Genomic DNA, 16271 nt, shown 5'->3' on the forward strand with positions numbered 1-16271 from the left:
GGCGTGCCTTTTACTGCTTTGGTGTCATCTCTCCTGACACCTTTCGCCTTGGCTCCCTCCATCTGCGACTGCCTCTCAGAATGCTCCAGGCACCCGAATTACCTCCCTTTCTTTGCATTTTACCAGTGACACGGTCCAATTCTTCCGGCACTTGGAGAGGAGCAATTCAGCTTTCCAATTTCAGTTTTACCACAGGATGTAAACAGCATGCAAAGCTGAAGCACACCAAAAGGTATTTTGTTTTTAAAAAGAAATTCCATCGAACTCTAACTGGTAAGTCTGTGGAGATATTTTTAACAGTAGGGTCTCCCCATGTCTCCTTGCCTGCTTCTGGCAGTGACGCGTGGAGCGAAGACCGGGTCACAGACCGTAAGCTTGGCCAGCCCATTCCTAGGCCTAGCAGGACACAAGCTTTTGGGAGGGAGGAACACGGTATTTCTGAGTGGTGAGAATAGTTCTCTCTTCATGCGATGGTTCAAATTCCTTTGTAAATATTTCTGGCCTACTGGGAAAAAACTGGTTTTATATTGCCGCAAAACAATTAGCACCTGACTTGTGTTCCACGGTCAACGTACCTGATTTCATATAGCTTGTCAGTTTTCATATTTCCAATAATTACCATTTGTTTCCCCTATGATGGGCTAGCAGGGCATTCAAGCCATGTTTTTCCTTAGAGCAAAGTTCATCAACACTGGTTGTCTTGCCTGATACTCTTAGCTCCCTGCCCACCAAGCCCTCTGCCTCTTCTGTTTTCCTAATGGGGGAGTCCTCACAGGCTCTCTCAAAGATCTCCTCCGTTCACGCTGTTATAAGACCACAGCCTTTCTGAAATGACTCTGAAAATTGTCTCACCGGTACTACCCTATTTGCAAAACGCAAAATGTGCATCTTACATCTTTAGGCAGCTCCGTCCAGAAGTCTCCCAGCTTACATCTGAAACTGGACTTACGGCCCGTAATTCAGCCCCTTCCCAATACCAATGCCATTTCACTTGCTTCCCATGTTGGAAACCAAGCCATTACATAGATTCCATCAAGTTCTTTATTCCCCCGTGTCCATTAATCATCCAATCCTGTGTCATCCAATCCTGTAAAGTATTCTGACATTCTTCTCCTTCTCCTGTCATTTTCAACCTACTTTCTAGGTCAACACCACAATTCAGGTCTGTTGGCTGGTGATTCTATGCCTAGACATGTACTCCTGTATTTTGATCTTTCTAAGTTATCCTGTACTACACGGTCTGGTTATACTCTGTTAACACACACACACACACACACACACACACACACACACACACACAATGGATTAAAGACTTAAACATAAAACTTGAAACTATAAAACTCCTAGAAGAAAACATAGGGGGAAACCTTAGCATTGATCTTGACAGTGATTTCTTGGGTATGACACCAAAGCACAAATAGACAAATGACACTACATCAAACCAAATAGCTTCTGCAGTGCAAAGGAAACAACAAAATAAAAAGCAATCTATGGAACAGGAGACAATATTTGCAAACCTATATCTGATAAGGGGTTAATATCCTAAATACATGAGGAACTCCTATAACTCAACAGGAAAGAAACAAATAACCTGGGGCGCCTGGGTGGCTCAGTCAGTTGAGCATCCGACTTCGGCTCAGATTATGATCTTGCAGTTCATGAGTTCGAGCCCCACATCAGGCTCTGTGCTAATGGCTCAGAGCCTGGATCCTGCTTCTGATTCTGTGTCTCCCTCTCTCTCTGCCCCTCCCCTACTCATGCTCTGTCTCTCTCTGTCTCAGAAATAAATAAACATTAAAAAAAAATAACCTGATTTAAAAATGGGCAAAAGACTTGAACAGACATTTCTCCAAAAAAGACCTACAATGATCAACAGGTATATGACAAGGTGCTCAACATCACTAATCAAATCCTCAGGGAAATGCAAATAAAAACCACAACAAGATAAACGACCTCACACCTGTTGGGACTGTTAGGATAGCTATTACCAAAAGGTAACAAGTATTGGAGAGTATGTAGAGAAAAGGGAAACCTGTGTGCTCTTGACAACAATGTAAAATGGTGTCGCTGCTCTGAAAAACAATATGGAGGGTTCTCAAAAAGTTAAAAGAGAGAAATCATACCGTATGTGACAACATGGAGAAAACTTGGAGAATTATGCTAGGGAAATAAGTCAGACACCGAGGGACAAATACTGGATGATTCCATTTATAGGAGGAACCTAACAGAGTCCAACCCATAGAAGCAGAGAATAGAATGGTGGTCCCTAGGGACTGGGAGGAAGAATTTATACCTGATGCGTATAAATTTTCAGTTATGCAAGATGAATAAGTGCTAGGCTGTTCTTTCTTAAATGGCATTTAATCATGTCAACCCCTTACTTGAAAACCATCTGTATTTTCCTTATGCCTGAAGTATTCAGTCCAGTCACAGTGGACGGCAAAAGGTGCCTTCCTGCCTCCCCAACATTATCCAAACTGAACTAAGCACTGTCTCTTGACGACATTGTGTCCAGTTCTCACATGCATGTCTTTGCTCAGTATGCTCGCCCCTTCCCACCTTGCACGGCTCATCAGGATCCACCTCTCCAGGGAAACGTTTCCTGTTTACTCCAACCCATAATTATCTCCCATTCCTCTGAGCCAGGGCACTTTCCTATATACCCTTGGGATGTACTTCTCATTTGGCATTTAATCAAGTACTACTTTGAAATTTTACTTAATTTTTTTGTGAGGGTATTCTTCTTTTTAAGAGAATAGAGAAAGGAATTAACATCATTTGGCACATGCTATCTCATTTAATCCCTGTGATAACCCTGGGAATTAGCCATCTGTTTATAAAAAGTGAACTAAGTCCCAGAAAGGCACAGTAACTCTCCACTAATCACAGAGTTGGAAAGTGATGAGGTTCAGTACATGCAAGGGATGGGTTTGAACCTTGATCTGCCCAATTCCAAACCCAAGCTGCTCTCTGTAAAGGCAGACTGTTACTAATTCATTTTCTCCACAAACTGCTAATATTAAAATGTGAATCCAATGGAGGAAGTCATATTTCTCATCTTTTTCCTACCCACTAATATCCCCATCTCTCCTTGACATTCGGCACAGCACTATAACTAGCATAAGCTATTCACTACATCTCTTGCTTTAGTTTTTTAGGTGAAATTTGACTAAGAAATATAAGAACTTGTGTGTTTAAACAACTTTAATAAATTTATATCTAATCCCTGAAAAATACATGCATAGAAAAATTATATGCTGATAAAGAGGCAGTCAATACTGCCATCATAACAATTTCTTTCCTAAAATTGCTTCCTGACATTAACTTCACCTGAATTAATCCTTTCCAAACCTCCTTAATTCTGCCCATTTGGCTGAGTGTATTAAAGTTCACAGTACATTATCTAATTTTTATAAATTAATGCCATGTTTTGCAATTAGCACCAGTGGTAAAAGCCACAAGTGATCTCTTTCTAACTCTGTCCCAATTTCTAAAACTGCAGAACTTTCCAGGTCTATCATTCATTTCTTGCTTCTCAGTTTGATTAACACTTGTTATCCCCAAATATAAGTATCTCCTCTCTACCTGTGACAAAATTATACTATTTTTAGCATTATATAGAAATGTGATAAAGGAAAGAGAAACTCCGAAGATGTGTATTAATTCATAGTTTGCTCCTTTTATGCCCTGTTGGTTTAAAAAACTATGCTATTGTTAAGTTTTTAAGGAAATTCCTTTAACTTTATGACAGGTGACCAAAGGTGGGAATGTTCAAAGCTATAGAACAAGGGATTATTTCTTCTTTATTTATTACACTTGAAAGTATCACTCATCGACTGCTGCAGTTAGGAACATGCAATTCCTGGATAATAAAGGTTAAGTGTGCATAAATTCGAGATCTGCTTACAACTGACCTTTAGCTGTCTTGTTAGCATTTTTGACAGAAACTTAAAATAAGGTTATTCCATAAAATAATTTGACTCTCCATTCTCAAGTCCAGATTTGTTACTCAGGAATTAGAGCCCAATCCTCACTCTGCAACTGCTTGGAATGTAGTCCCAACGTGTCACCAAGACTCTCCAATCTTTATAGATTGAATTGGACAGGCGCTGGGGCACCTGGGTGGCTCAGTCGGTTGAGCATCCAACTTCAGCTGAGGTCATGATCTCACAGCTCATGGGGTCAAGCCCTATGTTGGGCTCTGTACTGACAGCTCAGAGCCTGGAGCCTGCTTCGGATTCTGTGTCCCAATCTCTCTCTGCCACTCCCCCACTCATGTTCTGTCTGTCTGTCTCTCTCTCAAAAATAAATAAACATTAAAAAATTTTAAATTGGACAGACTCACCATCTTTATAAGTTTGACTCCACCCATCCATGAGTGTAGTCAATATACTCATTTGTTTCTAGAGCACTGTACCATTCTTCCATTTGTGCTTATCAATAACCTTTCGTCATTGTCCCCATAAACGTCTTATGCGTTGACTGTTAGCTTTGTTACCAGTTATCTGTAAGGGTTTGTTTTGCTTTATTTCTTGCGATTGTGAATATTTTAAAAAATATTTTCTATGTAGTTTTTAGTGGCATATGGGAATGCTATTATTTTTAGTGTGCTGATATTTTATGCAGCAATTTTTCTGAACTCTCTTCCTAATTAAACTTGTTTGTAGATTCTCTGGGCATTCTATGTACATAGTTAAATCATCCTCAAATGACAAGAGTTTTGTTTCTTCCTTGCCAATATTCATACATATTTTACATTCCTCCTTAGTTAGAACCTCCAGTACAATGTTGAGATGATAACGGTCTCCTTGTCTCCTTTGCATGGATTTCTCCATAATGAGAATGCTCCTAACATTTCACCGTAAAGTATGATAATTTGCTGTAGGTTTTTGCATTGAGTTTTTATTTTTTAATGAATGATTTCATCAAATGCTTTGTGTGCATCTATGAAGATGATCTCATTTTTCCTCCTTTGATTTAAAACTTTAAACATGCTGTTGAAGTATCCTGGTGTTTCTGCAGTACAGCCTACCTGCCACAGTTTTTGTGTTTTTTTTTTTATTTTTTAATGTTTATTTATTTCTGAGAGAGAGAGAGAGAGAGAGAGAGAGAGCACAAGCAGGGCAGGGGTAGGAAGAGAGGGAGACACAGAATCCGAAGCAGGCTCCAGGGTCTGAGCTGTCAGCACAGAGCCCGATGCAGGGCTCGAACTCACAGACTGTGAGATCACGACCTGAGCCAAAGTCAGACGCCTAACAGACTGAGGCACCCAGGAGCCCCTTACCTGGCCACAGTTTTTAACATGCCACTGCATTCAGTTTGCCTCGTGCTTTGTTTCGATTCAGTGAGATTGGGCTGAGCGTAGTGACAAGCTTATGCTGGCCTCTGGTAGTGAGTGTGTCGTTTCCTTCTTTTTCTGTTCTTAAAAAGTCTGTACAAATGGGACATTTTTCTATTTTTTTAAGGTTAGATCATTTCATTGTGATTCAATTTTTAACATGTTATTATTTCTGTAAGGATTTTCTCTTTGGTCTCTTAGTGATTTAAAAGTGTCTTTAAGGGGCCCCTTGGTGGCTCATTCGGTTAAGCGTCCGAGTTCAGCTCAGGTCATGATCTCACAGTTCATGAGTTCGAGCCCCACATCAGTCTCTATGCTGACAGCTCAGAGCCTGGAGCTTGCTTCGGATTCTGTGTCTTGCTCTCTCTCTCTCTCTCTCTCTCTGCCCTGCTCACGCTCTCTCTCTCTCTCCCCCTCTCACAAAATAAATAAACATGAAAAAAATTTTTTAATAAAAGTGTTTTTAAATTTCCAAATATGTGGAGGTTAAAAGTTTGCCTATTGTTTACTTAGTTCAACATTTGTATTATTTAATTTTCTTCAAAAAAACGTGACACATATGACATAGATATTTTGGAATTTCTTGAAACTTATTCAGTTTCCTAAACTGTCTCTGGGATGCTTGTAAAAAATCTGTCTTATCTAATTATTCAACGCAAGGTTTTATAGAGTCCCATTAAGTAGACCTTATGTCTAAAATGTGTCTAAATTTCATACTGAAAGGGAAACAAATAATAATAATTTAAAAACTCAGGAAACGAAAGCAATAATGGGGTGACTAGCTAGCCGACCCGATACTAAAATCTGTTATACCGTGTGATAATTAAATCAAAATAGTACTGGTTTATGAATAAGAAAGTCCTGTGAAACAAAATAGAAGTCAAGAAGTAGGGCTTTCTAATCAGTGAAAGATTATTTAATAAATACTTTGGCACAACAGGATAGCCACTTGGATAACAGTTACAGTTGGAAGAAAGTCTCCCACCTTACACCAAGAAAAGTTACAAATGGATTAAAGATTTCAATATAAAGAAATCATAAAAATACTAGAAGAAACCATTATAAATTGTCTTTTCTAATTGTTTTCTATTCTTTCTGTTACAAAATGGGGGAAAAAAGCTTTTTAATGATGACTCAAAATTCAGAACCCCACAAAAGATTAATGAACTCTAAAACAAACAAGCAAAAGTCTTCATGGCAAAAAAAATTTTTTTGAAACTTCCATAACATACAAAAGTTATATCTCCACAACATAAAAGAACTTAAGAAACAGAGAGAGAAAGAAAGAGAGAGAGAAAGAGAGAGAGAGAGAGAGAAAAGAAAGCAAATATCAGTGGTGGCAAAGGATGTGAAACGACAACTCACAGGAAAGGGTGTACAAATGGCTTTCAAAAATATCTTTAAAAGGTGATTATTCTCACATTAAGAAAAATGGAACTTAAAGCAACACTGAAATATTGAAATTTACCTGTAATATTGTCAAAAGTCCAAAACTTTGATAGCATTTTCTTTGGATAAACAATGGAAAAGCAGCTACTGTCATTTATTGTTGATGAAAATGTAATTTAGTACCATCCCATGAAGCACCATTTGGCAATTTCTATCAAAACTGCAGATATATACATCCTTTGAGAAAGCAATTTCCCTTCCAGGAATTTATCCTAGATCATACTTATAATTACCTTTTTTTTTTTTTTCACTTTTCTGTGCCATTATATTTTTAAAAATTTTTTTTTAATGTTTATTTTCTGAGAGAGACAGAATGCGAGGGGGAGAGGGGCAGCGAGAGAGGGAGACACAGAATCTGAAGCAGGCTCCAGGCTGTTAGCACAGAGCCCAATGTGGGGCTCGAACTCACGAACTGTGAGATCATGACCTGGGGTAAAGTCGGATGCTATACTGAATGAGTCACCCAGGTGCCTCGACAATCTTTTAATAAGAGAATTTAATCTATTTATACTTGTGATAGTTACTTATATATTTGGATTCATCCTACATATTATGTCTTCTTCATGCATTTTCCTGGGGGCAGGGGGGATGTTTGACCAGCCTCCTGTTGGAGGACTCTATCTTCTGTTGATAGAGCTTTCTTCATTCCGTCTACTACATTCTACTCTCTTGAAAGTTAATTTCATTTCTATTCTTTCAGTGAGTACCCTTGCACCTTAATACGCTTAATTAATTTTAAAGCTAACCAATAACCTTATTCCTCATCCTTATCAATGCAAGGAACTTACTTTGATTCAGATCACCTTATCATCGTCTCTACTTTTGCTTCTAGTATTGCGACCTCACTTTGTAACCTCACCACAATTGATGATTTTTTTTTTTAATTTTTATAGTCAGTGCTTACTTGGTCTCATCCATTTGTTCAACAATTTATTTACTATTATCTCTTGCATCTCATTTCTTTGTCTTGTGCTCAGCTTATTCTTTAGTACATTTTATCCTTCAGTCAGGATGATGATCTCTGGGTTAAAACAACAAACAAAGAAACAAAAATCTCCATCTTGGTCAAATCCATTTAGTTTGCCTTTATCTTGCATGCTGGTTTGGCTAAGTATGGCACTGAAGATTGTTTTTCAGTGTGTTGAGGGAGTTTTACCCTGTCTTGTGGCCTCTATTTTGTTAATGAGAAGTGTAATTTCAGGTGTAATTTTGATTGTTTATATGTAATCCGTCTTTTGCTTCAGATGCTTTTAAATGTTTTCCTTGACGTTGGAGGTTGATAGTTTTTCTGAAAAGCGTCCAGATTTGCACCTTCAGTCTGAAGATGCACATCTTTCTTCAATTACGGAAGATGCGCAGGCATGATTTCTCCAAATACTGCCTTTCCTGCCTCCCTGGAATCCCCCTCGGTCACGTGTGGGAGCATCCCAGATGGCGGACACCTGTGCTGCCTCTGCGTTGGCCTTCCAGGTTCTGTGACCCAGTCCTCTCCTTTTCTTTTCATCTGGGGTCAACCTGTTCACCAACGACTGGATTATTTTTTTTTTTTTTTAATTTTTTTTTTCAACGTTTATTTATTTTTTTCAACGTTTATTTATTTTTGGGACAGAGAGAGACAGAGCATGAATGGGGGAGGGGCAGAGAGAGAGGGAGACACAGAATCGGAAACAGGCTCCAGGCTCCGAGCCATCAGCCCAGAGCCTGACGCGGGGCTCGAACTCCCGGACCGCGAGATCGTGACCTGGCTGAAGTCGGACGCTTAACCGACTGCGCCACCCAGACGCCCCACCAACGACTGGATTCTTAAGTTCATGATGCTCTATATTCTTTAGGAATTTTATTTAGTTCTTTCCTAAAGAATGAAATATTCTACGTTTTAAGCATTTAAAAAAATTCTTTCCAGATTTATTCTGTAATTTCTAGTTGCTAGTTCCAGAGCTCATTCCCATGCTCACTGGTCTAGTTAGTCTTCCTTATGGTGGCTCCATCACCACGATGGTGGTAAGTGTTAGCGGGGTTGTATTTTCTGTGGCAGCCCTATGCACCTAGATGATGAAAGTATTAACACTTTGGCATTTGCTTTGTCTGGGCCCCAGAAGTTTCCTTCCCAGGGTTGAGGAACAATGGTTTTTTTCTTAATTCCTTGACTTTACATTTCCCTTCGGGTTTCTCTTTCTCAAAGGAGAGTTTTCCCATCAAGAGCTTTGTCACACATGAAGCTCTCTTTCTCTTTCTACAAACTTTCTTTCTGTTTCCACAAATATATGAGAGTCTTTCTGGCCCCCTTTTCACAGGGGCAGCCCTTCTAGGGTTCTACTTATATGCAGGAATCTCAGCTTATCCCTTCACTTACCAAATGGCCTATTTGCCTGGACTCTGAAGACTTTGAAACCTCAGTCCCAGGCTTCCCATCTGGTCTATATCCGATATTCTCTCAAGCCACACAGCATTACCTCTGTGACTCTGGGTTTTGTCTTTAAGTCTAGCATCTGAGGATTTCCTGACATCGACTTTGCATTGAACACACTTTGGTGTTTTTCAGACTTTAAGGATCCACTTTAAGCTTGTCTTCTAGCCTGTGTGAGGTGTCCTTCTTTTTGACACTTGACATACAGCATTTTTCATGCTAAGAAATCTTATTTTTGCATCAAAAAATTCATGTATCTGTACATAATTTTAACTGCATATTCAGTATCGCTGAAAAAGTTTAAAGTGATATTCTTTCGGTTATTCATCATAGTCACATCCACATGCATTTGAAAAATAAAAGTACATCCATGTTTGGAATATGTTACATACACTGTCCAAAAGACAGTGTGCAATGCCTATGTAATTTGTGAGACCTCTTTCAATAACTCAACAACCTCTTCAAGGAAGAAGAGTGGAGCTGAAGCTTGATTTTAGAAATCCTATAATAAGTCCAAATGAAATCGTAATATATTAATAGATGATTGTACTATTAGATAATTAGATATCCTAAACTATTTTAGATTAGTTTGTGATTTTTAAGCAAGATCCTCGGTTCTGATTATAGGAGTTGTAATAGCAGATATTTCCAATTATATTTCCTTTGCTAATTGAAGCAAAGATATGAAAAGTGTAAGAATAAGTTTCTAATTTGAGGTTTATAATGAAAATCATTAACCTCATCGTGTTTCTGACCTTTCAGTATAGCATTACTACCTTACACATTTGTTACGGGGATAAAAAGTTATATATGACGGGCCAGGTAAAGTTGGAATTTTATTGCTTTTGACCAAAGGTCACTGCGAGATTTAGAGATAACTTGTGAGTACTGTGTGATCTTTAAAAAGTTATGAAACATAAATTTTAAAGAGAGAGAGATTCTGTGAGTAAAACTAATTGATGTTCCTAGAATGAATGTCCCAAGTAATCATCGATCAGTATATTACCATGTAATTTCACCTGATGTATCTAAAATGGCCCTTGTTCTGTGATGGACTTCAGACAAATTTCTTTTAATTCTGGATTTCTTGCATAAATGTTGAAGAAAGTTTCCAAAAGTTTATAAGTTTGAAAACTAGTATTTTTATAGTAGTACTAAAGAACTATAAAGTGTAATATGTCATTAAAACTAATTAGCCTAAGACCAAAATTACTTATAACTAAAGAAAAGGTTTGTTTCTAAATAAACAGTAAATAAATAACCTTTTGTAATCTAAATGAACAAAAGAAACCATCGATTGAAAAGAATCCTAAGGGATAGTAGTCACCATGTCCTCATTTATCTTTTCTTTAAATTTTGGTTTTCATCTTGAATTATTCTCAACATCCATATTTTTTAAAAAAGAATTTGTATTATTATTATTACCAATATATTAATTATGGACATACATTAATATGTTCGTTTTGATGATACTGTGAAAAACAAAACTTTTCCTTCTGAAGTTTTAAAAATAAATGGAATAGCAAATTAATCCCTAAATGATTTCTAATGAGGCTAAATAGAAACACCAAGAAGCAAACCATCCTGATTGTCTATTAAAACACTCATAAAATTCCTGAAATGTAAATAATCATTGCAATCCCAATGGAGGAAACATAGCATTTTATCTGTAGAATACATAACATTGTAGAAAATTTAAATCTATAGAAACCTACAGGCCCCATCATGCTACAAGGCCAGTGGTCAACACCAGGCCCTCTGTGCACTTTGCTGCGGTCCTCAGTCTTGGCGCTAGAGATGGCCATTCACCATCTGGCCATTGTTCCCTTAACTGAGTATCCTCTCAAAGAGTTAGCACAGAGGACAGATTCAAAAGGTCAGAACTGAAATTCAACACGTGCTTCTTGAGTATTCACCTGTTATGTGCCTTTCAAACACCCTTTCGGGCAATGACAGAACTTAAACAACAGAACTTAAAAAACTGCAATGAGTACATGATAAAGTGTACCTAGCAAATCAAACAGGGTTGGTCGGCAGTGATAAGAGGGTCTTACTGAACTGAAATCTAGATACGAGGAGTTGCCAACACCCCAGAGGTCTGGAGAGAAGGGGAGCAGAGCTTTCAAAGATAGTGTCTAAGGAGGAACAAGCGAGGCTAGTCTGGTCAGGGAACAAAAGGCACCAGTGGTTCCAGAGAATAGTGTTGCAGAAGGATGGTATGATGCAACAGGACCTGGGGACGGATCAGGGAGGCCCTGTCGAAACTTGAGTCAGGAGCAACCACGGATCAGGACCCAAGAGTATGGAGAATGGAAACGGGAAGGCAAAAGTGGAGACAAGGACATTATTGGTTGCAGTAAGCTGATGGCTTAGACTAAGCAGGATGTATGCAAAATGGCGGGAAAGGAAATGCAATCAGAATTTGCCTGGAGAGGTAAACAATTGGAAAATGATGGACTGAACACCTGACTTGAAGGAAGGAAATCAAGGACGGCCCCTAATGCTGGGGGTGTGGAGTCAGGAGGCCCAGGGCCAAGTGTGTCACATAATGAGAACAGAAAAGAGACTTGAGGATTAGACAAAGTGAAGGTCACTGGTGACCTGGGAAGATGCACCTGCAGTGGAATGAATGGTAGACAGGTGGGCTGGAGAGAGAACAGGAGTGAAGAAGCACAGACAACTTTACCATGGACAAATGAAAACGATGCGTAGCTGGCAGGAGCTCTACAAAAAAAGAAAAGTACATCAAAGAGAAGTCAGATATATTATTAAACAAAACACACATGATATCTCCTGATTGTAAATGGAATGTCAGAGGATTTACCAAGGCCTAGGCCACATTCTTCACCCAAAACAATATTATAATAAAAAGAGGAACCCTAGAAGATATTCAAGTAGTAAAAAAGTTATGTACAAGAAAAGTCGCCCTATAGCAAACAGAGAAATAATCTATACTATTTCAAGTAGTTTGTGACCTCAAAATATACTGACAAGTTGTTATTCCATTAAGGCAACAGATCTACAATGATATCAGATATACCAAATAATTGTCAAATGGGTCAGAAGAACTCATGGGAAAAGGATTTCTGGTAGAAATGAACGGCTATGGTCAGTGAGCTTGTAGTTAGAGATCTAGAGGTAATCTTTTCTTTCTCAACTTCTCTCCCTCAGTCTTCCATTCAATTTTGCTGCCCCTCAATTGCTGCTGCTTTTTTTTTCTCTCTCTCTCCTTTATTCTTTCTTCCATTTCTTCTCTTTCCTTCTTTTCAAAACATCTGAGAATAAGAATAGTGTGTGCTCAATATTTATTAAGACATATTGTGAAATGGGAAGGAAGGAAAAAAAAGAAATACAGCTTTAAGCTACTCAGAAAAGATACTGTGAAAACATAATGCCAGGGGAAAGAAGGAAGGAGGGAGGCAGGGAGGGAGGGAGGGAGGGAGGGAGGAAGGAAAGAAGGAAGGAAGGAAGGAAGGAAGGAAGGAAGGAAGGAAGGAAGGAAGGAAGGAAGGAAAGAAGGAAGGGGAAAAAGATACAGTAGACAAACCATGGCGATATTAGTTATGGCGATATTAGTGTTTGAGTAGACTGAGACAGCCTGCATTAGTAATGATAAAGGGGATGGAGACGTGAGGATAAATGGAATGGTCACCAGGAGATTATAATTATGCCTAACAACAGAGTCTAAGAAGTAGTGTCATGTCCTGCAGCCAGAGAGTCTGGGTTCAGATCCCAGCAACCTCTCTTACTAGCTGCAGACCTTAGGCAAGTTATTGAACCTCTTAGTGCCTCAGTTCTCCATATTGAAAATTGAGATACTGATAATTGTTACCTCTTAGAGTCGTTACAAGGATCAAATGAACTGATGTTGTTGATGTTGTTGGTATCGTGGCCCCAAACAATACAAAGAAACATAGCAACAGAATTCCGAGGGGGAAAAATGGCATGTCAGCAATCTTAGTAGGAGATTTTTAATTTGCTTCTCTAAGTGATGAAAGTTTGTTTTAAAATGTTTGAGAAAGACATGAGATAGCCACAATAAAATATTTAAACAGCGTGTCTTATCTTTCACATCATTACAGAAAAAAGTGAGAAAAAAATCTACATTTTAATAAAGCTGCAAAAGAGAAAGGGAAAGTAGATGTAAAACAACAACCAGGGACCAAAAAGGAAGATGACAGAAATAAAACTAGACATAGCGATAAATGTGAATGGCTTAATGTATTAAAATAAATAAAAAGCCTTAGATAACGTTAAAGTACAAAATTTAATAATTTGCTATTTACAGGAGACATATGTACATGTGACAACGAGCTAAAAGAAAGAGAATTAGGAAAACATCAACAATATAGAAAAAATATAGTACAGATAACATATTATTAAGAAGTTAGGCTACAATGTAAAATTGTAGATAATAACATTGTACCTTTTAGAGGCTGAATGGTGTAGCAGTATTTTTTTAATTGTACAAAATAGTGTTCTAAAATGTCTTCAAATACACAAAAACCCTTGAGAAGATTGGCGTTAGATATATGTTCCACAAAATTTTAGTGTGAATAAAGTAAATGTGATGAATATACAAGGAATATAAAATAAAACTGATGTCTGTATAAACCTCCCTGTGGGATTCATTTTCCAAGGTCAATTCCGAGAGAACAGCTAAACATTTAACTCCTAACCCCCTATTTCCCCAGTTGGCTGGGTGGTCCATGAGCAGACTGGAGACAAACCTCCCACTTGGGAAACTGCAGGACATTTGATTCACCGAGACCTACCGTAGACACTTGGAAATGTGGTGGGAGGGTTACCAGTTACTCATACCCACAGACAGGCAGGTGTGTGGCTGGAGACTCCAGAAAGCTGGCAGAGAGCTGGAGGGTATAAAAACCTCCTCATGGAAAAGGCGATTGCTCTAAGGTCTTGATGAGCTCCTCATTTGATTATAAGGTGATCATTGGAAGCTGCGTGCATTCGTAAGGACTTGAAGACACGGCAAGTGTGCACCTCTTACTGGAAATGCCGCACCCTTTGTTCTGTAAAGCAGTCTGAGTCTGCTGGCTTCTTTCCATCCATGATATCACCATCACTTCTGTCACCTTGCAGGTAGCAAGCCAGGTCATGGATACTGCAGACAGGGAAGGGCCTGGGCTAGAACAAATTCCCTGCAGCTCCCAACACATCATATCTTTTCTCAACCCCAGAATTTTTGTTTCTATCCCCCGTTGGTGCTGCATATTACTGCAAAGATCGGGACAAGGAGGCACAGAGGCATCATTGAGGGTGCAAAATGTAGCAATGGAAAAAGTGATAAATCTCTGTTCCCAGATGAGGCAGGTGAGAGAGACTGCGGTATTTTGATTTTGAGCTGTCTTGATGGGACCAAGATTCCACTTGTCATGCAGGTTCCAGGGAACATTCTCGCAATCATATTTGATTCCTCATTCGCATACTTGCCAGGTCCCGAAAAGACACATTTCACAAGAATGTATTAATGTGCAGTCCCTATTAGGTTCTTGTTAGAAATTCAAATGCTAATCTCTTTTCAACTGTTTTTTTGTTCATTTTGTTTTCACATACATGTTTCAACATACGCACGATAGACTCCTTGAATCCTTTTCAGTATTGCATTTGTGCCAAAGAGTGAAATGTTAATGAAGATCCCCAAAACAAATACTAAAATGCTCCCAGTGTCGATTATTATTGTTTTAATCTCTTGAAATTGAAAGGGCGGTGATTGTAACCCCATTGCTAATAGAATAAAGACATGATGATGTACTTCAGGTTGTGAGACGAGTTGCTTTGTAAAATGTTCCCAAAGTCCTGGAGAATGTGCTTCCCCTGAGTTGGTTGACAGCTTCATAGCTGGTCCGGCCACGCTTCGCCCCAGTGTTGTCTTCACATGGCATTTCTTCTCTCTCCTTTCAGGTGGAAATTGAGAAGCTGGATTACCATCATTATTTGCCTCTGTTTTTTGAGGGGCTCTGTGAAATGACATTTCCCTATGAGTTTTTTGCCCGGCAAGGAATCCACGACATGCTGGAACACGGGGGGAACAAGATTCTTCCTGTCATTCCACAGCTCATTATCCCGATAAAAAGTAAGTGAACAGGTGAAAAAGCATCATTCAGCTTATAAGGTGCCGCTTTTTGACAACTTGCTAATTAAACAATAAAACACAACAGGCTGACGCTTTCCCCAGGTTTTGCGGGAATTTTATAAATTGACTTACAGGGCCAGACATCCCAAATATACTATGTCCCATCATTGATCCTGCACCGAAGACTAACCACATAAATAAATTGCATGGGGTTTATGCCAACTTAAGCTGCTCCCCAGTAATGACACAAGCATTAAGATTAATTTACACATGCAGAAGTCAAGTACGTGTCTTTGTATTAAACGCTACCACTGACTTCCAAGTTCTTTTAAAATGACATCCCTGGGGCGCCTGGGTGGCACAGTCGGTTAAGCGTCCGACTTCAGCCAGGTCATGATCTCGCAGTCCGTGACTTCGAGCCCCGCTTCAGGCTCTGGGCTGATGGCTCAGAGCCTGGAGCCTGTTTCCGATTCTGTGTCTCTCTCTCTCTCTGCCCCTCCCCCGTTCATGCTCTGTCTCTCTCTGTCCCAAAAATAAAATAAACGTTGAAAAGAAAATTTTAAATGACATCCCTAATTTTTAAATTACAATATAAACCCAATCACGTTTAGTATCTTTTAGGTAGTAGGATTCGTAATTTTAAGGAAAAAAAGTCTGGAATGGAGAATTACTATTACTAAATATTTGAAATTTTTTATCTGTAATACAGGGAAACTCTAGAGTAACCCTGTCATTGATGTCATCTTTGTTTATAGAATGAAATGCTTTCTTTCTATGGCCACATTCTTCAGATATGAGTCCCTTTGGATGAGCTGGCTGAAGAAAACCCTCTCCCAAAGCGTTTCTCAGATTTGCACTCATGGGACGGCCTGTAATGGCTCCCAAACAAGGCCCAAGTTGCCCTCATGTTGCTTCACAGCTGCTGTTGGCCCTTATAATGGAGCCATCGTATTGGGATGAGACTCCAGGAGGGGACGGCC

At 39.0% G+C, this 16271-nt stretch overlaps 1 protein-coding gene across 2 annotated transcripts in view; it reads left to right on the plus strand.

Moving 5' to 3' along the window:
• The window catches only part of PACRG (parkin coregulated), a 513250-nt gene that overhangs the window by 267923 nt on the left and 229056 nt on the right, over positions 1-16271 (plus strand). For both annotated transcript variants that reach the window (XM_003986697.6, XM_045058627.1), the window contains exon 3: positions 15120-15291. In XM_003986697.6, the coding sequence (XP_003986746.2) occupies positions 15120-15291 (172 nt within the window). The remainder of the gene's footprint in view (positions 1-15119; positions 15292-16271) is intronic.

The sequence above is a fragment of the Felis catus genome, chromosome B2 (assembly GCF_018350175.1).
Source record: "Felis catus isolate Fca126 chromosome B2, F.catus_Fca126_mat1.0, whole genome shotgun sequence".
Lineage (NCBI taxonomy): Eukaryota > Metazoa > Chordata > Mammalia > Carnivora > Felidae > Felis > Felis catus.